The sequence below is a fragment of the Hoplias malabaricus genome, chromosome 8, assembly GCF_029633855.1.
Source record: "Hoplias malabaricus isolate fHopMal1 chromosome 8, fHopMal1.hap1, whole genome shotgun sequence".
Lineage (NCBI taxonomy): Eukaryota > Metazoa > Chordata > Actinopteri > Characiformes > Erythrinidae > Hoplias > Hoplias malabaricus.
The window spans coordinates 30,236,434-30,259,981 of record NC_089807.1 but is presented as its reverse complement, the minus strand read 5'-3'; the positions used below and the strand labels follow the sequence as shown (position 1 = coordinate 30,259,981).

The 23,548-nt window shown below is 40.4% G+C and overlaps 1 protein-coding gene across 1 annotated transcript in view; it reads right to left on the bottom strand.

Moving 5' to 3' along the window:
- Window positions 1-23,548, bottom strand: part of micu1 (mitochondrial calcium uptake 1) — a 73,292-nt gene that overhangs the window by 28,379 nt on the left and 21,365 nt on the right. Inside the window, exon 5 of the mRNA XM_066679488.1 lies at window positions 16,126-16,169. Coding sequence (XP_066535585.1) covers window positions 16,126-16,169 — 44 coding nt within the window. The remainder of the gene's footprint in view (window positions 1-16,125; window positions 16,170-23,548) is intronic.

Genomic DNA, 23,548 nt, shown 5'->3' with positions numbered 1-23,548 from the left:
TGGCTGCCGCACTGTTCTGCACTATACAGCCATGCACATCTCAATAGCACTCACACTAAATGCAAAGCCTGCTCTGAGACATAGCTGAGACAATATAGAAGCTGTACTTACACATACCTGAGACAGTCTAGAGAATGAAAACAGTACAGAGCCCTGAGACAGTACTGAAACACAGCTGACAATACACAGGACTGAGAGAAAACAGAAAGTACTGAGACAGTACAGAGACAATCCAGCAACAGCACTCAGCTATGACAGCAGACAGTAATATTACTGCCACATTACAGAGAAACAGCTGAGACACACAGCTAACAAAATACAGAGACAGAGCTCTGACAAAAGAGAAACATTTAAGACAATACAGAAACCACACAGTGACAGAGCTAAGACAATACAGAGACAGTGCTGATACACAATAGACACAGTAGAGACAATAATGAAAAAATACTTAGACAGTTGATAAAGTACAAAAATACAACTGAGACAGTACCGAAGATTTGAAGAGACAGGTATTCAGCTGAGACCTTACTGAGACAATTTAAAGGGAATGTCTACAATTGTGGAGAAACGCAGCTCTCTCAGGTTGTTTACATTTGGAAGATCAATATCTTTTAATGTGGAACAGGATGTTTAAAAATAAATAAATAAATAAATAAATAACAAATACTGCTGTTCGCAAGTGACTGTAGTTGAACTTCTCTCTAAGTTATAAATGACTTTTTGAATTACCACAGAAACTCATTTGTAACTGGAGTTGTTTAGATTTGTAGCTTTTTCGGCAATGCAGATAGTAGTCTCTCGAGTTTGGAAACATTTCTACCTTAAGTGATACGAAACAAAAGCAAAAATAAGTCAATATTACCCACCTATGGAACAGTAATACAGCAGTATCCTCTGCTTGGTTCATGCTTTTCTTGGTTCAAGGCAGTTCTTTCCGTTGTCTAAAAAAATCTCCAGATTCCTATTTTTTACTCATTTACAGACACTAGGGCTTTGTAAACACATTAAACCAGTTTCCAGCAGACTGGAGAGCTAGCAAATAGTGAGGAAACATCTTCAGAATTTTATCAAAAGGGGTTTTTGATTACAATCGTGAACGCTGCCTTAAAAGAGAATAAAGATACTGCAGATGCTGTACAGGCGCACGGCTGAGACAGTACAGAAAGAGCACTAAGAAAAAACATAGACATTCTAGACACTCAGCTGAAAAAAATACAGACACAACTCTGACATAACACAGAGAGAGTACTGAAGTAGTGCAGAGGTATTACTGAGACAGCAGAAAGACACAGCTGAGTCGGCAGTCAGCTGCAACCGTACTAAATTTTGAGACATTTAAAAAAAAAACAAAAAAAAAAAACGACTGTTCCAACAGACTAAACAGAACCTAAACACAATTGAGACAGTAAAGAGACACATGAAAGATTCAGGGGAAGATGGCAGGGTACAAACACAAAAAAAGACTGTACAGCAACAGTACTGACACATGACCGACAGGACACACAGTAAATTCTGTACAGAGACAGCTGAAACAGCACTGAGACATGAATGAGACAGGACAGTCACAGTGAATTCTGTGGACAGACAGCTGAAACAGCACTGAGACATGAATGAGACAGGACAATCACAGTGAATTCTGTAGAGAGACAGCTGAAACAGTACTGAGACAGGACAAGCAAGGTGAATTCTGTAGAGACAGCTGAAACAGTACTGAGACAGGACAAGCAAGGTGAATTCTGTAGAGACAGCTGAAACAGTACTGAGACAAGACGGAGACAGGACAAGCAATGTGAATTCTGTAGAAAGACAGCTGAAACAGTACTGAGACAAGACTGAGACAGGACAATCACAATAAATTCTGTGGAGTGACAGCTGGAACAGTAATGAGACAAGACTGAGACAGGACACGCAAGGTGAATTCTATAGAGAGATAGCTGAAACAGTACTGAGACAAGACTGAGACAGGACAAGCAAAGTGAATTCTGTAGAGAGACAGCTGAAACCGTACTGAGACAAGACTGAGACAAGACTGAGACAGGACAAGCATGGTGAATTCTGTAGAGACAGCTGAAACAGTACTGAGACAAGACAAGCACTGTGAATTCTGTAGAGACAGCAGAAACAGTACTGAGACAAGACTGAGACAGGACAAGCACGGTGAATTCTGTAGAGACAGCAGAAACAGTACTGAGACAAGACTGAGACAGGACAAGCACGGTGAATTCTGTAGAGACAGCTGAAACAGTACTGAGACAAGACTGAGACTGGACAAGCACGGTGAATTCTGTAGAGACACAGATGAAACTGTACTGAGACCGTGCAAACACAGTAAAGACAGTACAGAGAGAGCCCTGACACATAGCTGAAGTGAATCTGAGACATTACCCAACAATTTGGGCTCTGTAACAGAAGATGAGCTGCACAGCCCTGCAGCTGAGTTACAAGCAACTCTGTGACCCAGCTCATTTAAAAAGAGTTTATGCCACTGTGCACAATCTTTCCTGCGCAACTGTTCTTCAAAACGGCCTGACTAATCCTCACTGCGGCAGGGCTGTGTATGCGTATGCGCGCATGTGTGTGTGTGTGTGTGTGTGTGGAATCCCACACCAGCTCTCTGGCCTCTGTCTTCAGACACTAAGCTGTGAGCTGCAGCTGGTAGCAAAACCAGTGAAACTGTCAGCAGTTAGCTTGGCAGGTACTTCCATAAATTTGGAATTAGTGAGAGTATAAAAACACTGTCTTAAAGAAGGACACTTCTTCAGGGGGGAAAGGAAAAAAAAGGTCAGAGATCCTGTGAGGTGAAATCTTTGTTTAACAACAGGCTTATTTTTTTTTACAATTTTTTTTTCAAACGAAAAACTAAAATACTACTCACCTAAGAACAAAGAAAGATTTACTGACACTTGGTTAAAAAAAGGGGGAAAAACATTCTAAGTTCCTGCTCTGCTTGTATTTTGCACTATTCACCATTTAGTTTAAAATACAATAGTCCTGTTTATTTCCCCATAATAGTCCAGTTGCCCCCTGTATGACGTCTTCTTGATTTTTGGTTACATGACTGGGCAGCAGTGGGCAGGGAAAAATAATTTTAATTTATAAAGTGTTTCCCTAAACCCGCCGACCAACACCCACCTACCACTGAATCATCAGTGAAAATGTTCAGCTTTCCCAGAGACCCTCCAGAACATCTACTGCACAGTACTCTCATTAAATTTAATATTAAAAAGCCAAAATATTATTCAATCATCATTAAGAAAAACATAAAAGCATTCAGTGTATTGATTTGCATAAAAGATACTGCAGTGATGGTAGGTGTGAAAGCATTTTAGACTTTTTTGTAAAACTGTCCCATGCACATTTGAATCTCGGTGATGGCACAAGCAAAACAATTTGCACATTATCAGCAATGTTTTTGTTGATGCCAGTAACACAAAGCACTGTTAACATCAGCCTATAACTTTGGCCTAACACTAGCTGGTGATAAGCAGAGCTGGGTTAACAATTACTAACACCCTCTTTCAGACTCCGCTCTTCTAAAGTCAGGGCTGTGGTAGATTCCAGTGTGCTGTGGGGTGACTGAAGGCTGGAGGGGGATTCCTGCCTGTCCTTGGCTCACACTGTATCACTCTTTTTCTCTCGCACTGCTGGGGTTGCTTCAGGGCTTTCTGCTCTTTAAAACTGGGCAAGTGAACTACCGAGCTCAGTCTCTTTGTGCACAGAGCATTGAGGTCCTGCAGTGTGTGTGTGTGTGTGTGTGTGTGTGTTGTGACGTAGCAGCTTCATTACTGATTATCAGCATTACAGAGAGGCAGAAGCAGTGGGTCTGCATATGAGTGAGTGAAGGAAGCCTGACTAGAACATACTTCTCAATTTCATCAGTCTGAGCAAAAATGTATGCGGCAGTGGCACTGTACCAAATGCACGTGGATGCACACATACACGCACAAACACAACAACACAGCAGCTGTGACAGCTGGTCCATGCAGACTGGTAGTCCTTCATCAAACTCTCTGTGAGCAGGTGAATCTTCTCACATTAGGGATGTGATTGTAAGAATATAAAATAAGCCATTTCTAAGACTTAAAAGACTCTAAGGCTTTCCAAACTAGACTTCGCCATATCTGCGGAAGCCCAACATCAGCCCAGCAGTACAGTATGTTCCTTAGATATTTTTTTTCTTCCTCCAGGCTGGGTGGTACAACATTCAAAAATACCCAGAGCTGTTATCAAGGGCTAGAGCAGCTACATCACACAGAATTATTTATTCTTACATACACTCATATGTATTTCAAATTAATTTTCTCAATACATTTGCAAGCAAACTAAGAAAGTTTAAAGTACAAGGAAAAGAGAGATGGACAAGGCAAGTGTGCAGTGTGTAGTGTAATGATGGCAGTTCAGAGACACACAGCTTACAACCCAAACTGTGGAAGCCATTTTTCATTTAATTTCCAAAGCTAATCTGGTAAAAGGCTGAAGTCCTACACACACACACACACACACATAGTAGCAGACAGAACTCAATATCCCACATCATTCACCAGAGACTTCAGAAAAGGTCACCTTCCCCACCCACTCTTCTCGTTTTTTTATTATCAGCATCACTTATAATAAGGACACATATACACACACACACACACACACACACATCTACACCTACAAACCTGCATCAGACTAACTCCATTTTCCAGCACTAATGCTGAAGTTATTTGATTGTGCATGGTGTATCTTTACATTCCCGGGGATAGTGCAGCTGTAATGGCAATAGTGTAGATGAATTTCATAGTTGAGCAGACAAACATACACACCAATTATCATGGGTTTGTAGTCTAGAGCACAGACAGCTATTGGGGAAGCAGTGAGGGAACTCTCTGTGTGTGTGTCTGGGTGAGAGTGTGAGAGAGAAAGAGAGTGTGAGAGCGAGAGAGAGAGAGAGAGAGAGAGACAAAACCACCCGCCATCACTGAAAAGCTCCTACTGAAAACTCAAAGTCCAGAACGAGGTCGGCAAAGTCAACCACAAGACATCAGGCTGGTTACCACGGCAGCAGCCCCATCAGAATTGCGCACGCCCCGACTGCCGCCCGTTTACCTAGGCCACCTGACTCTAGGCAGACGCTGTGACATCACAGAGCCGTGTGACCACAGGAACGACAGGATGTAGGGCTGCAACTAGCGATATTTCTATAATTGATTCATTTATTGATTATTGTTCAATTTATTAATGCATAATTCCATCTATATGACCCGTGTTATCTTGCGGCAACTAAAGAATGGAAGGCTGTAGAGGACTGAGCCAATCAGAACATTCAGAAACAAAAGCTACCAATACTTCCAGGTGGATAAGCTGCAACAGTCAGCGGTTCAAGCAGCTCATTTTACAGACTGAACTAAAACACACAAACAGGGTATCTCCTTGTGTTTAAAGTTATATCAAATGTACTCAAGTACATCACGCTCTAAATTTAGTTTTTTTTTCTCATTTTCTATTTTTTAAAAGCAGGTGGGCCTGTTTAGATAGTATATAAACCCCAGTGGAAGAGTGAATGCACACTACCATTAGCTTAACACTAATGTAACAGTGATTAGAGTTGGAGTGCTAGCAGAAGTGGCTGGTGCACAGGGTAATGGTGTGATTAACCTTGGAAAGAAGTGTTATCCACCCAGAAGTAATAACTAATTTTGATTTGTTCCACTGTAATCTTGGAATGACAGTCCCTCCGTTTCAATACCATTCATAAGATGACCTCTACAACTTCACCTCATAGCAAATGTGTAGCACATATTTAACAAGTGGCAGGAGAGAGAACTGCTTGATATAGTGACAACTTAGACTGAGTTTTAGGAATCATTATGGTACTAAATTTGCAGTTGTTGCACTGTGTCTACATACCACCCTTCTATTATATATCCTAAGTAGCGAGACAGCAGAACATAGTATTAATGTTTATAACAGGTGGTGGTTTGTAACATACCTCTAGTCGTATATATGGACATGCACTCTCAGGAAAACACGCTCAAGAGTACATATTCAGTACTTTTAGTTAGGGAATATTATTTTACCATTCTACAGTAATTGTAGATTTTTAAGTTGTGTTGATTTCATATGCAGATCTTATATTATTATTGTATTTTTGACAGATCTACAATGAAAGCTTAAAAAAAACTCTCTTTCTGGAGAAGAGAATGTAATGTACCTTTTAGGAAACAACTTGACTCCTTGGTCTGGACCAAACAAGAAAATGACACATTGTTACATTTCATTCCTGAATTGGTTCGAGGTCACACTGACACTTTTAAATTCGCACATATTGCTTGTAAGCAGTCTCTGTCCCCTTGTTTGTTATGCACCAGAATTCAAAAGTGAGCGTTCACACTTACTGTAACAAAATGCACTAACAGAGCAATTGCACCAGGGTTTGTTTTAATCGAACCAAAGCTGACAAGTCTTAAGCATTAGCTTCTGTGACATGTCAAACATTTCTCCTAATGCCTACATTTACAACTCCTGCAACAGGGTCATGTAAGTAACTTTGCTAATATAGTATTTTAACATCCCTAGAGATGGCAACAGGAATTACCATAGAAAAAATAAAAAAAGGACTGAAACGGAGGGTGCACATGTCATATAAACACTATAGGGCACGGTTGATAAGTAAAACTTCTATTATCATTTACCATAGGGAACTTTACTGTTGCCTAATTGTTGCAGCCCTAACCGGCAGTGTCACAACGGCTACACTTCCGCAGCATGCTGAGTGCACTGTGCTCATGCTTTCCATATCTACAAGACCTAGTGAGGAACAGAGTACGGAGTGAATTTCCTGGGTCCAGGGCTAACTGTGGTGCCACAAGGCAGTGACTCTACTCCCAAATATCAGAGCCCACCCTGCAATCAGTTGTGGGCATTCAGCTGAGCATGCACACGCAGAGAAAGAGCAAGGAGGACAGGAAGGAAGAGAGGGCTACAATACAGCACCAAAGCACGGGCAAAGGTCTCCGTGTCAGAGAAAAAAAAAAGAAATTAAGAGAGAAAGAGAGATGTACACAGTTTCAGAGTTGTCCAAGGTCAGCTAGAGGAATTCTCAGGCCTGAGGTGGTTAAGCACACCTGGTCATATCTTTATATGTGTGTGTGTGTGTGTGTGTGTGTGTGTGTGTGTGTGTGTGTGTGTATGGGGCTGAGCACAAACATATATGGTCCAAAGCCGCTGACAGATCACTAAGATAAGATTCTGACCATACTAAATTATTCATACAAGCAGATACACTCTCACTCAGTCAAAAACTCACTCACTCTCTCACACAAACACACACACACACACACTCCTGCGTACAAAGGGGAGAGTCTGTGCATTTAATTATTTAGAAGGGACAGCCAGCTGCCGGCCTCCTGCTACATGCTCTGAAACAAGCTCGAGTGCACACGTGTAAGATAATCTTCAGGTGTGCCCTAGTGTAGGGGGTCGGGTTGGCTTTGTTGTCATTTTATTTTAAAGAAGAAAGAAGCTCTACTGACTGCAGGCACAGCACAGGTGGCTGAAAGGTGGCTGTGTAGGCTTCAGCACAAAGCTCAATACTGATCACAGTTTAAATGCTACATCAGGGAGAAAGGCCACACACACAGGAGTGTGCCAAGGGTGTGTGCTGTCTTTTAGTCTTTCTGTACATATTTTGTGACTAGGTGTGTCTTTTAAGCTTTGCAAAGGTCACCCAGACATATCTAAGCATAGAGCCCTTAGCCTGCGTTCTTCCTCTTTTTAATAACTTTCTTTTTTGATTTTGCTTCTTAAAAGCCCTCATCATTAACATGACCATTTCCCAAATATATAAATAGATATTAGGATTGGGAGGTATAATGATAATCCCGTATTCCACGGTATTTAAAAATGTGGACTCTATCTCAAAATGAGGGTGGTATTTATGATGTGTGAACTTAAATTACTAAAATGATGAACTAAAATGATCATGTGCATTTAAGAGAGCCACAGGGAGGGGGCGCTGTGGGGCTCAATGACTGCTTATGTCACGGTCTGAAAACGGGTGGAGAAAATCACAAGCCCAGTAGCCCACCACAGTTGTAAGTTTAGTTTGGGTTAAAAGAGTGAGGAAGAAAGCTAAATATGTGTGTTTTGAGTCTCAGTTCACTGAAAAATCTGCTGTGATGTGCTAAACCACAAGTGCCTGTTAGCACCAGCTGTGCTTCTAAACAGTGTACACCGTCTTATTTGGCTTGTTTTTTACCTTTTCTGTTCCTTCAGCACCAGTTCCTGATATATGTTCTCTCAGAAACAGGTTTTTAATCATCAACACGTGTGTCAGTGTGCACTGTTGGGCTGTGTTTAGCTAAATTCACTCGACTTTGTGCTCAAAGATATAAGGCTCAGCGCAGCTTGGCAGAGCACCCTCTCCCCACGGTAATACGGTATACCGCGATAGTATTTTGAGACGGTTGGTAGGTTAGGCTCCATACAACATTAAAATCAATTTTGGTTTTAGGAAAACAAGCATCGAGGCCGTTTAATACTACACTACCTAAGACTATATTAAGGTTTTTTATCAGGGCCATCCATAATATCAGCACTATCATTAGCACAGCTGCTGGTGCAGGAAATTTCATTTGATCACTGCAGATCTTGTCTCATTTTTAATCAGACCAAAAGAGGGAATCACCAATTACACTGGAACTTGAAGATCCACATCGCACACGACTGCACTGGATAATAAGCAGCTGTGAGCTGAGTCACACCGTGGAATATAGCATGAGCTTCAACTGCCGACTGACTACAAAAGCAATCCCTGTCTGTGTCATTCTCTCTCCCACCCTTACTCTACACCAGCAGGGGAAAGATGCATTGTCAGTAACTTCCCGATTCAAATATTTTTTTATTTTTTCTGCTGAGTCCAAAATTCCCCTCAGCTCGCCAGCGTGGAAGCCAAGGTGTGTTTTATTACCGATCCAATGATTTTTAATGAAATTTATACACCTTTAATGCACTGTTTGGCTGGGCTCCTGTGTGGGCAGCTCAGGTTAAATGCTTGCTCAGGCAACAGAGAGACCACCTTCTGCTGAGGCCCTGACAACTCTGAGATGAGTGAGATAAAGAAAGAGAGAAAATGAGACTGAAGAAGTGAGGTAGAAGAGACAGGTTTTTCAGTGCAGTCACTCATTTGCACATATACCTGCTCTATACACATACACACACACACACCCCACCCCCATATGCCCCGTGCTCACGCCCATGCAGCTCAGCATTGCGCCCCATACCTGCCAGAAGTCCTGCAGAGAGGGAGGGGCATAGGGGGTTGGAGGGGCGGAGGAACGAAGGGAAAAGGGGGAGGGCCAACAGCAGGGCAGGACGATGGAGGAATGAGAGCATGGAGAGACAAGGAGGAGAGAATGGAGGGGTTTATTGGTTACATGGATGGACAGAAAGAGAGGCAGAGCTGCGAGAGCACAAGAAGATACCAGTACAACAGGACAACAGCAAAACATTACAAACATCATGTTATTACACAACTGTGAGAATGCTCACAGAGAGAGAGAGAGAGAGAGAGAGAGAGTGGGGGGTGAGGTAATGTTATGCTTATTAATCCTTATAAGCACACAACTTTAACATTTTGCAATAATTGAAATGTAATAACGAATTACATAATAACACACACACACACACACACACACACACACACACATATATATACATACACACACACACACACACACACACACACACACACACACACACACACACACACACACACACACACACACACACACACACACACACACACACACACACGGAATAACGGTCCATCCCGAAACCCAGTGAGCGGTCTAAATAGAGAGCTTTTTACGTAAGATTCATCCCAAAACCTATGAGCTGCCTAATATGGCATGCAGACAGCTGTTTAAGTAGGCAGCGTTATAAAACATCTCATAGGGCAGATTATTATTGAGACGCTCTAGTTAGAGACTGCGTCACGGCTTGTTCCCACCCACCGCATGTAACAGGTGTTTACTTACCTCAGCGGCTAGCATCACCTCAGCGCGATGGATTCTAGTCTTCCCGTTATTAATGCGGTTTTAATTAAGTTTGCTCTGGGAGAAGAGCGAGATTGACGGGAGTTGTGCTTGCGTTGCATCATGTAATTGCCTTCTCAGTTGAGGTACAGTTTGATGCTGCCTTAAATTTCGGCCAGATTATGGTATCTCATTAGGCAGCATAATCAGATATCTAAGAATTGGGACAGCCTACATGTCGGGAGCGCACACACTATGACGTAGACAGCTCACTAGGTTTTGGGACAGACTTTTTTTTTTTTTTTTTTTAAGTTTTAAGGCCTTTTCACATCAAGTTAGAGTCTTAATTTCCAAACAAACTACAAATCCTAAGCATGGTGCTGAAAAAAATGCTTAAAGTTTAATGGTTAGTAAAGATTCTCAGTAACAACCTTAGTCAAAATATATTCATAACTTGCATTAGCTGGTTTTCCCTGCACTGCAGACAGATGCAAACAAATGAAATTTTGACAACATTTACATTAAAATTAATGTTGTCTTTGACCTCTGAATTCATGGTGGACGTACCGTGTGCTCACTCTTTGTAGTGCTCAAGCAGAGCCTTGAAATTCATTTGAAGTTACGGTTTCAGGACGTTAAATCAGTAAAAATCTACTCAGTGTAAGGAAAGGCCTCATGACAACTAAACATTAGCCTACAATTAAGCAAATAAAATGCTATTCATGATGACATTTTCTCTTTGTGCTAGCTCTCTAGTGTGACACTCACCACTGTGTGTGTCTGGATTAGGGAGTAAAACTCTTATACCCACTAAAACAATTTCTGTTTACTGGGGATACTACTTATTGAGTCAAGCCATAGCCACTGGTAGAATTATCAATATATCAATTAGTTGTGCTGCCTCTACTTTTATACAGGCATGCAACGACAAAGCAAAAGGAGACTGTACAAAAAAGCCTTGTGGCAAATTAATACATTTTCATTGATTTAAACTAAACTTAGGAAACTATAAGCACAAAATATTTGATATTAAATTCTAAGGAGGTCTTGTTCTGTCTGTCCATAACTGTAACTTCTAAGGGTTAGAGAGAGTTAGAGAGAAAGCACACGAGTGGATTTGCACTTACATTTCAAAATAGGTACATATTAGGGATAAACAGAGAAAAGGCTGTAGAGATTATCAGAGTTGAAGGCACTTTGGCCAGACACACTAACCAATAGCACACACACACACACTCACAAGGAAGACAGTGTAATCTGATGTTAAAACCCAGCACTGCTTGGGAGCGTCAGAGCTGTAAAAATGCTGTTAAGTGAAGATGAAAAGGTTAAAACAAGGCCGCAGCACGTTCATAAAGCATGGCACACTTCACCATTACAAATTTAACTGCTTCAGCCAAATTCATTACAACATCCTATTACACAGACTGAGTTTCACAAGGTGAAACAGAAACAGAGGAGGAGGGCAGGAGAAATAGAAAGAGAGTGAGAGAAATGGAAGCAGTTGCTCAAGAAAACAGGAATTAAGAAGGGTCAAATAACCCTGGAAATGGAAAATTGAAAAGGGGGGTGAGCCAACTCTCCACAGCTCAAGCTCAGTACCACGGTGCACATTTGGCGAGAGAATGAGCATAAGAGAGGAAAAAAGGAAAAAAAAAGAGAGTGTGAGAGAGAGAGAGAGAGAGAGAGAGAGAGAGAGAGAGAGAGATTTTATACCAAAACTCTGCAGAGTGCAAATTTGAGAGGGAAATAACCCACATACAGAAGATGCAGATACATGAGGCATTTGCTTGAGCTGAGGAAAAAGGTCATAAATGTCAGCTTCCATGAAAGAAAAATGTAAGGGGTGTGTGTGTGAGAGAGCGCGAGAGAGAGAGAGAGTGTTGAGCTGTCTGTCCTTGTCATAGGCCATTTCCATTGGAAACATTGTTGAGGCACCTTTCTCTCACCTTTACCTGATGAAGAGGAGCATAACACAGCACAAATCGATCGCCCACGTTTCACACGATCACATTTCTCATTAAGGAATGAGCGGCTGGGTCGCCAGAGGTGTGCTCCATCCTTATGTGTGCTTTAGAAGCGTCTTAGCAGGAAATTCACAGAAAAGGAGCAAGTCAAGGGAAGCAGTCTGTCACTATCCTTTACTTTAGTAGGCGCATAATCCTCCAATTATTCTGACCATCGATGGAGCAATGAGAATTAAATAAAAAGGTCACTGACTAAACTAAAATAAATCATGTACAGATTTTCATAGATTTCAAAATGCTGGGAAAAAAAAGACCTGGGAAAGCTGCATAAGGGAAATATCATATTTAAATTGTGCTATGTGACAAAGCTTAAACATGTTTACAACGTTTATCTGTCCTACTGTTACTTATAGTACGGGAGAATATTTCATACATTTATCACCATTCAAATTGTGAACTAATTCATAGGAATGCACTAATGTAAACCCGATTCGGATTCAGATACCTGCCAATTAGAAAAGTCAGAATAACCATTTAGAGTTAGCACAGTCTGTTATATTTGCATCAGATATCTAGTTGACATATATTAGGAGGTTAATTGTGGGGTTAATACTGTGGGGTGCCAAACTTATACAGACTCAAATTTGTGGGGTGGTGGTGGCAGTGGTGGTTGGCAGTAGAATGGTTTACCCTTTTCACCCTGGTTCTCTTGGGTTTGCTAGTCCTTTTTCTCCACGTATTACAACAGACAAGATTGTATTGTTGAGGTGCACTGGTCTATCCCTTGTAGTTTAGCATTTAACTGGCTGGTCACTGTGGGACCTAGGCTTTTATTGTGGTATCAAACAGGTATTTTTCTTGCATGGCTATTGATTGCTAGATCTTTTTAAAAGAAAATCTGATACTTGTCATGGGTGGCAGAGTGTTGGGTTCGATCCCCACTCAAGGTCAAGGTTGTCTGTGTGGAGTTCGGTGTGTTCTCCCTGTGTCTGCGTGTGTTCCTTCCGGTGGCTCCGGTTTCCTCCCATGGAAGGAGGAAGGTTGGTAGGTGGATTAGATACTCAAAAGTGTCCATAGGTGTGAGTGTGTGAGTGAATGTGTGAGTGTGTGTCGCCCTGCGAAGGACTGGCGCCCCCTCCAGGGTAGGCTCCGGACCCACCACAACCCTGAACTGGATAAGCGGTTACAGACAATGAAATAATGATACTTCTCATGAATTAAAATACATATCAATTACTTTTAGAATTCTGCATTTTGAAATAATAATGTACTACAAATTTAGTTTATGAATGTGAGTCATGTGTGTCTAGTATTTGAAAATCTGATAAGTCAGTATGTCCACTGAACATAATTTAGTATGTAATACTGACATAAATTACTGCTGATTCACTGTGAATGCACACTTTAGTCTACAGTTTCATAAATTAAGAGTTATAAGTCTAATGGGGGGATAGAGAGAGAGACTGAACAGATATGAATTTGTTGAGCTGATCACAGTGTAGAAAGCTGACTATACTTTGTGTGGCACTATAAACAGTGCTAAAAACACTCATCATTATTAATGTGCTTGCAAAGCCTGCTTTCAGCAAGTTAGTGTGGAGGCAGGAGGGGGTGATGAAAAGAGCACATGACAGTGCAGAATTGCCAGAATTACCACAAGAGAAACAGATAAAAAACACTGGAGCCAGCCACAAGGATACAGCACGATAAGGTTGGGCAAGGTTTCACCATGACACCCTTTAACATGTTTGATTTATGGTTCTTATCGTATCTTTTGTTCAAGCTAATCAGTGGGTGGGCACCGCAGGCAGGTCCAGCCAGGCCCAGGCCAAAGACGAGTCCACTGTCCAAGGTCCAGTTAATACAGAGCCACTCCATCTAGACCTGTGTCTACATTTACTGTCTCCCACAGCTAATGCCCTTAATGGCTGAAATGGGGAGAGAGGACAAAGCCCTACATTAGTCTTATTTCTTTGGGTGCAGAGGAGTGCGGGAGCCAGAGGAATTAAGTCACATTAACGACAAACTTCCCACAAACTGAAACATATTTAAGTCTCTGTCCGTTTGAAATATTTCCACCCAAATACAAAGAATTCCAAGTCAATACGGAACTTATCCTTCATGAGAAAAGCAGTTATTAATGGACAGGGATTCTGAGGGGGGGGGGGGGGGGGGGGGTGACATATATTGCTATTGTTTATCACAATTGTGCAATACTGCATAACAAAATATCATCTTGGAGTTTAAAATATTTAAACCCAAGGACTCACATTCCTCATTTCTGAAACATCTGCTGGGTTTGTTTAGACTGAAATTTCACATCCCATTTCTCAAGGTGAGTTTTTAATGAATTGGCCTGAATTTACTGCTACTTTATTCTTCCTCCCAAATTGTATTACTTGGTCTACCTTTTAATCTAGAGTCACTTCAGCTGTAACAGCAAGATTACTGAGCTTCAAGGGAACAGCAAGAAAAACACCTTTGCCTGTACAATTTTGACAAAAACATTGTATTGAATGTTTCCAAAAGCACTGACCAATAAATTAATTGAAGTAAAATTCTCACTGCATTGCAGATAGTGGATAATAAGGTTATAATTTTATTTTGTTTGCTGATGAGTTCATGGTGACAGTCATTGTCATTAGATAACAAACAATTGTCAAATATCAATATGGCAACTTACGGTATGACGTCATAGCAGCCTTTATTATTAGTAACACTTTCAATCTCCAGCAAGTGGTGGTGAGTTGAGTCATGTCAGATCAAATTGGTCCATAGTGTACTTTTAGGTTCAGATCACACTTTCAGGCTTGGTAAAGGCGCAAACCTCATGTCTCACGCAAGCCAGTCGTCAGAACAATGCACAGCCATGTGCTTAACACTCTTAACAGGATTTTCAAAAGTGGATAAAGAGGTCAAAACAGCACCAGAATTTCCTCATTGCTCCAGGTTTGTCATTGCTCAGTGTTTCAATGCAATCTGTACCTCATGGAGCTTTTAGTGTAGCATCTTGAGACATCAAGTCTTGTTTTTAAATGCCTTTGGTTACACTTGTTTTAATACTTGAAACAAACCACACCAGAACTTGTTTAGAAATGTGCCAAAACCCACATGCTCAGACTTTGAAAGGAAGTTTTCACACATACTCTTAAAGAAATTCACTAACAGAGCAAAAAAAATCAGGGTCTGTTTTAATCAAACAAACCTGAGAAGTATAAACACAACCTAATTGAAATTTTAATGTAAAGAAACATATTTCAACTTAAAAATAATAAAAATAAATAAATAAATAAAAAAGTATTAGCCTCTAGTTTAACTCTAATACATTTTGCTGACAGCAGGAAAGGCAAACAAGCACAACTCTACAGAAAGACTAGCATTAGCATTTAGAGCGGTGTAGATGATCAATTCTGAGAGAGAAATATGAAGGCCAGTGGCTGAAACATTGAGGTTTATTCTGTCTGTAGGTTCACGACACACTTAAATCACTGTGTCCAGCTCAAACTGTTACTTCCAGTAAATCAGCAGAATAGAGAATGCTTAAAGGAGAGTTTTAAAACATGCCCATAGTCGAACTGTTAATTTGTCAAGTCATTCAGAGCAACCTGATGTAAACTTTGAATTATATACATGGGTGGTGATAAGAACTAGACATTGTGACCCTGTTTTCTTACACCACCACTATAAAGAAATTCAAGCTGATATATTTGTCTGCAGAAAGCAATTCACATCAAACCACTTAATTTATTTGCATATAAATGATTGAATTATGCAGAAATTTTGAAACATCTGAATTTGCCTTTATGTTTTTTAAAAACGAGGGAAACAAAAAAAAAGAAGAACATCTGGCACCAATTTGTACATTGTTATCTTTCGCAGAGAAACCTGACGGTCTAATAAAATGGTTAGGCAGTGTTCCGATGAACAAAGCGAACAGGGAAAGTGAGAGAAAGGTGCCTCAAGGGATCCAAGGCCAGAGTGTGCTTCTGAAGAAGAGAATCAGGTGGGTTTATGGGAATCGTCTTTAGAAAGACACGTCTTCTGGCGTCATCCTGCTGGGCTGCACAATAGCTAGGTAACCACACTGTCTCCACCCCCGACACACACACACAAACGCACAAACCCACCACACATCTTACCTTCCCATCATAGCGCTTCACCACAAACTGATCCAGACCTAGGTCTGAGAAAGAGAGACAAGAGAGAAAAACAGAAAAAAGAGAGAGTTACTTGATCTACGTTACACTTATTTTTGTTAGCCCACACAAGGAGTTAATGCAGGATCTCAGGAGTAAAACATTTCTTCAAAAGTTGTAATGGCAACCCCTGACATGTTGCTATGATTAATACTTGCCATTAACAACCCATTTTCATTCTCCTGCACTTCCAAATAAATGCCAGCATCGTTGTGTTTTGATTCATTCCTTCATTAAATCATCAGCAAATTTGGAGAACTTTGGACGCTGAGGCTACAGTGTAGATGTTGTACCAACACAAAAGCAAATACTGACACAGTAGAATCTATATCATGGGCCGGTGACATTATGTAGAAAAAAGCACAAATTAAAAAAAATAAACAGTGTAGACAACAGCTAGTGCAAATGCTGCCAGAGAGTAATAATAATGCAAAATATAATTTAGCAATTTTTATTACATTACACAGTAAAGCACTTTGAACTAAACTTTATTCATTCAATGTCTGTAACCACTTATCGAGTTCAGGGACACGGTGTGTTCGAAGCCTACATGAAAGCATACTGCGCAAGGCAGGAACACACCCTGGAGGGGACGCCATTCCTTCTGAACTAATGCTGACCCCCTAACAACTACCAGGGATACCTTAGTAACTGCCTAGTAATACACTAGCAACCACATAACAGCCAATAGGCAACACGCTAGAAAAAACGTCAAATTTTATAACAGTCACCTAGCAACACACTACAATCTCATACAATGCCATAGCAACACCCTAACAAACCCTGGAAACACAATAACAAACATTTCTAAATACACTGCTATTATCTGCGAAGTGTCTAATTTGTACAATTCTTCAACCATGAACATACCCTTTATCCACAGGGAATAAGGTGTCACTCAATAGATGAAAATGATATAATTCTTACATGGTGACATTTATATTCAGATTTTTCCCAAGGATACCATCCTTTAAGTTTGGTTACAAATATAAACAGCATTTTTCCTTCTTCTACTATTATTTTTTTAATTATTTTTGCAGGGAAAACTGAGAGAAAATGCTGAGAGATTTAACTCAGGTCCCTCAGTAAGTGGTCCTTATCCTCCAAGCCTGCAGCAGATGATTGACAGATAAGGTTCAGCCCAGAGATGCTCCAGGAAAGCCAAATACATGCAGAGGAAAGAATGTAGGAATGGTCGGCCCATTTGAGCCCACCCAAATCAATGTAATTCTGCGCAGAGGTGGATGAATTATGGAGTAGCCTTTCTGGCAGCTGGATGAATAATGAATCATGTATTTACTTTCGCTTTTCGACAGTCTTCAGCCTATTCTCTCTCCCTTTTTCCCCCTGTCTGGAGCTCCAATAAACAATATCATGGGGAGCTGAAGTGTCCACTGACTTGTGACCACATCACTTCCTATTTGGGTCAGAGGTCATGATGAGATTTATCCACTGCAGTCAATGTCCCTCTTTATTTAAGAATCCCTTTCTCCTTCTCCCTCTCTCTGAATAAACTTAACTGAACACAACTCAACCATTAATGTGGTGCTCCTACTGTATCAGTCAGAAGTTTTATTGTTCTTAGAAACAATGATTTAAACTGTAACTGTCTAAGACAATGCTACCTCCAAGTGTATTTAAATAAGATCACAGAGAAACTAGGCAAGCCTAGTTTAGCCGGACTGCCATTATCCATATAGCCATTGTCACAGAGGTTTTTCTGGCATTTCAGAAACAGTAAAGCCCAAAATACATACATTTGTCATTGGTGAAGCTTTGGTGTAGTACCATTATCAGTAACACTGGTGATGGTAAAATGTAACTGAACCTGGAATACATTCCAGATGTACTTTAACAGATAATGCCCCCAAAAACAACAACAACAACAACAACGTGTCTCAGTTCAGTATGCTAGTATTTATTTCTGTTTCCTTAATGCAGTGAAAGACATCTGGGTTTTTTAGACAACAGAATTCAAAATGTTGAAAAGCATGAACCTAAATGAGGATGTTGATCTATTCCTGCTCCATAGGTGGGTTATACTGACTTATTTTCGCTGTTTCTGATTGCTTAAGGTGGAAATCTCTCAAAATTAAGGCGAATTCTTACTGCAAGAAAGTATAAAATAAAGAAGTACTACAAATCAAACAACTCGAGTTACAAATAAGCTTCTGTGGTCATTCAAACAGTGGAAAAGAGTTACTGACAAGTTAACCTTGAGCCATGTACAAATGAGTTGCTTCTTCCTCAAACTAACAGTTCCACCTTAAAAGATGAGGAGCTTCTGGACATAAACACACCAAAGAGAACTGCATGCGTTCCCTTAAAAACCATTCATATGGCTATCTACACAGGTACATCAGGAACAATGATAACATTTTCTACAAACTATTATTTGGCCTGTGGAGTGAAAGTTATTAAAAATAAGAGGGGGTTTGCCCCCATTTGCTAAAGTAATATTTTGTGAGATCAAGAACCGATGTAGTTCTGGATCACAAACTCCAATTCATCCCAAAGGTTTCGGCTGGTGCTCCATCACTCCAGAGAACAATAGTTCCAGTACTCCACAGCCCCCCACTGGCAGGCTTAAAACCACACTAGTATAAATACAGCATTGGGCAAATTATCCTCCTGTGCAGCTGCTAAAGAGTGTCAAATTTCATTCTATGCTTTTCTAAAGGGATTATAAAAGCTTTGTGTGCACAACTCAATGGCTCTGTACACAATGGGTACACGTTGGTAGATGAATTTAGTTTCTACAAAGCATATCTACTACCTTTTCAATATATACACCCCTTCCACACATAAAATCCAGAGAATTTCTAGAGAAACTCGGGAGAATCTGATTTGGAGATGTCCCAGAGTGGTCCTTTCACATGTGCAGTGTTTGGCGGGAGATTTTCTTTGTCAGGCGCTCTCTCAAAGCAGGAAATCTGCTGTGGGCTTTGGCTTGGGGCTGTGCATGTGCAACATGTGTAGGAATTAGTCCTGAACATCAGTGGCTTTATTCTCACATGCGTTGACTCTGATTTTACCTGGAGTTTCTATTAGGGGGCCTGTGGGATAAAGTCTGGGTAATGTCTGGGACGAATATTTCAGGTCTTTGCATTCACTTTGTTGCATTTAACCCATCTGTGCAGAGTCACCATGCATCAGAGGCTATACTGCAATACATGACAAAATGTGGGAATGTTAACAAAGAGGTAGAATTATTAGTCGCCTTTCATCACAACCCGCATGCAACGACAGATAAAGCGTGAAGAAAAAAACTGGCCATCCCAAAAAATGGCTGGGTAAACCCGCTGACTTGTTTATTAACTTCTTGGGAAACTCAACAACTATGAAAGGAAGGACATCCACTGCTGAAGAGACCACATAAACACACTTTTTAGTGTTAATATCCAATGGGTACTCCACTTCCAACCCCACTGATGTGTCACCTCTACATTATGACAAATGACGTCCCAAATTACAAATTACAAGTCCAAGGTTTGTTTAACACTTCGTCACTGATTTGTTTTACACAGTTCTGATGTCTTTACTATTATTCTAAATGTGGAAGTGGTAGTAAAAGCAGCAGGGGTCTGTCCCAAAACCTAGTGAGCTGTCTAACTAGAGAGCAACATGTAGGCTATCCCAATTCTTAGATACCTCATTATACTGTCTATTTAGATCTTAATTTGGCCGAATTTTAAGGCAGCACCGAACCCTTCCTTAGCCACGAATACAAACACATGATGCAATGCAAGAACAACAACGATTTCGCTCTTCTCCCAGAGCCAAAATAATTCAAATCGCGATTAAAAATGGGAAGAGTAGAACCCACCACACTGAAACACTGAGGCAATGTAGCTACTGAGGTAAAAAAAAACACCAGTTGCGTGCAGTGAGCAGAAACAAGCCATGACGCAATCGATCTCCAACTAGTGTGTCTCAATAATCTGCATCATGAGGACAGATGACCGTTAGAACACTGTCTACTTAAACATCTGTCTACGTAGTCACATAGACGTACCTAAGCAGCTCACTAGGCTTTTGGACAGACCACAAACTCCATCCAGGAAAATGTGTCAATGATACAGTATCACTGCTGTTTCTCACATGGCTGTTTCTGATAAGAGCTGGATGCCAGATAATTATCGACTGCTGAAATCTCCTCAATAACTTTCTGCTTACAACCTCACGTTCTTCATTTAATTAAAGAGAAGACAGTTCAGACAGAATCCCAATGGAAATGGGTCTTCAAAAGATCCCAGCAATTGAGTGAGTGATATATTAAAACGTGTGTCACCTAACTGCACCAAGCTCAGTGGAAACTCAGAATTAAGCGGTCACACCACATATGAGGGTGTTATTAGGGCATCTGTGCCACGAGCCATCCTTAGAAATCATAAAATCTAAAGCTTACAAAGTGAACAGAGGGCAGAGTCTCAATCGTTATTCAATCAGATTAATATCTGCAGGCAATAGAGAGCTATAGTGAGAAAAAGACTTCCGCTGTGCGACGTGGTGAGACAATGAGGTCTAATAATGACAGTGATGCTGTGTTTTGTAATTGGGTTGATGGAGCTTTGGGCTTGAAGGAACAAAAGCAGGGACACCCATGCATTTCACACCAGCGCAGGCCATATCTGCCTCTTCTGATACTGACACTCTCTGTTAAATCCTCTTTTCACACCCACACCTTCATCACCCTGCTGCTCCAAGTCTTAGTTCAATTCAATGAAAGCAAGGGAGGAGGATAGAGTGGTTGTAGAGACTTGTGGACAGGAGGTGAGTGTGGGTCAGTGTGATGAGGTGACATTTCTGATGAGTAAAATATCAAAATGGTCATAGGGTTCCTTGGAAAATATCAGGATGGTAGAACATTTTTTTTTACATCCATCCATCCATCCAACTATTATCTGTAATCGCTTATCCAATTCAGGGTCACAGTGGGTCCAGAGCCTACCTGGAATCATTGGGCGCAAGGCAGGAATACACCCTGGAGGGGGCGCCACTACCTGCTGCGCCACCGTGCAGCCCCATTTTTTATTTTTTTTTATTATCTATTTATATAAAACAATATTTAACAGTGTCATTTTTATAAAATACAAAAAGATGATTTACCATTATTTCTTTTTTTAAATCCTCAATAAAAACATATCCAGATGCCTAGCTTAGATCATTCCTTAGCAGGGGCATATTACTGACTCAGATTTGCTCCTTAATTTTTCAATGTCATATTTAAATCATTATAATAAAAAAATGTATTGACAGTTAACACAAGTCCTATATACAGCTCGTTGTGTACAAAAGCTGTACAGTTAGAGATGCAGAATTTTAGTGTCTTAGAAATACATATGACATGTTTTACAACAATAACAAAAACAACATATCCTAATTTGTCCATTCATATCACATAAAGGCACTCCTACACCTCCACTAAGCAGAGGCTTCTATAAAATGCATAAATAAGAATTTTATTTGAAACCCTGAAGTATTGAAGGTAACTGTATTGTGTGAATTCACAGAACCACCCTCACACTCTCTCACACACACACACACACACACACACACACACACACACACAAGTAATTGCAGGCCGGAGATCAAATCTCCCTTGTCAGCTTTCTGAGCTTGCAAGGATTCCTCATTCCGAGCTGTTAATTCATTTCCCCTGCCGCATAGTAGCAAAGTCACCCTTTTGCCCCGCCCCTCTGGCCCTAATCTGCCAATCAGAGCTGCCAGATGGGCCACATTCTTGTAAAACCATTTGGTTTATCTCTGTTTTACTGATTTAACAATTGTATGATCAGAATGCCTCCGTTCAGTCCGACTTGTAAATAGGTAATATATTTATAGGAGATGTTCTCTCCAATGCAGCTCAAGAAAGAACACGTTCCACATTTGAGTCCAAAAGTCTCTGTGTTTCTTATCTACAAGAAGATTTCCTGTTTTCATCAACCCCGAACTCATCACGTGGGCCTGGATTTCTGAAAACCTGTTGTATGATAAGCTCTGTTCTATAATTGCTATATAAATATAATTGAACACTAGCCCTCACTAAGGCCTCCATGGGCTGAGCTAGCAGAACTCAAAGTGAAACAGCTGCACTCCAGACTCGGCTGTAACCATTCCTGATGACCATGTGGAAAGCACGAAGGGGTAACAGGAGGCCCAACCTGGTCAAGTTCCTTTTCCTACCAAGTTGGGAACACAGCACCCTAAAAACCCTGTGACCTCTTTAGGTGGCTGCAAAGTCGAGATAAAAAAAGAAATGTCTTTAGAAGCACTGCCATAAACTGAACAGTGAGGAAAATTTCCTGTCATACTAATAATGACTAAATTTACCATGGTATCTATATAACTGTCCTTTAAAAGATACAGAGTATTTACTGAATGCCAAAGCACTTTAGCACATTTTAAATAAGTGCTCTGTAACCCAGCCATTTACAAATGAATTTACTACCACTGTTATTGTGTTCTCATATCATTATTTCAATATCCAATGGCTTTACTTAATATCAGCCCTGCAGTCTTGCATGTGAATAAAAAAATGCAGATTGTAGGTAATCAAAACTGTTCATTATTGCTATGACAATATGAGAAAACATAAGAATATATATATATATATAAATATTTTTTTTTAATAAAATAAATGCATAAATAAAATAAAATAAAATAAAATAGCCAAAAACAAAACATGAACTTGCTGAACTCAGAAAATTACATAAATGGAAAGAGAGAGAAACAGACAGAATATTTTCTCTATTTACAACTTAATTTTCATATGTACGCATATGTTAAACAAAGGCAATCTGTTACATTGGTGCTGATGTGTACTACATAGTGAGACTTTCATGGCTGCATCTGTTTTGAATGAACATATATCAGCTTATTTTTCTTGTCATTATTCCCTATCAATGCAGTAAAACTATTTACAGAGTATTTATATTGTATTGGGCTTTTAAAGGGGACCTTGGCCTAATGGTTAGGGTACCGGAAGGTTGCTGGTTTAATCCCCAGGACCGCCAGGAACATCCAGGGCTGAAGTACCCTTGAGCAAGGCACTGGACCCCCAAACGCTCCCGGGGTGCCGAGGATGGCTACCCACTGCTCTGGGTGTGTGTTTACAGCCCCTAGTGCTCTGTGTGTGTGTGTGTGTGTGTGTGTGTGTGTGTGTGTGTGTGTACTGTCACAGATGGGTTAAATGCGGAAGACACATGTCGTTGTACAATGACAAACAATTGCACATTATCATATTATCATTATTTAAACTAATGCAGAAATCATTTAAAGTATACATGAGGAAGTGTGTGGGTTATATAAAATGAATATGCTGTGTTATATAAGGGACACAAACATCCACAGATTTTGGTATCCA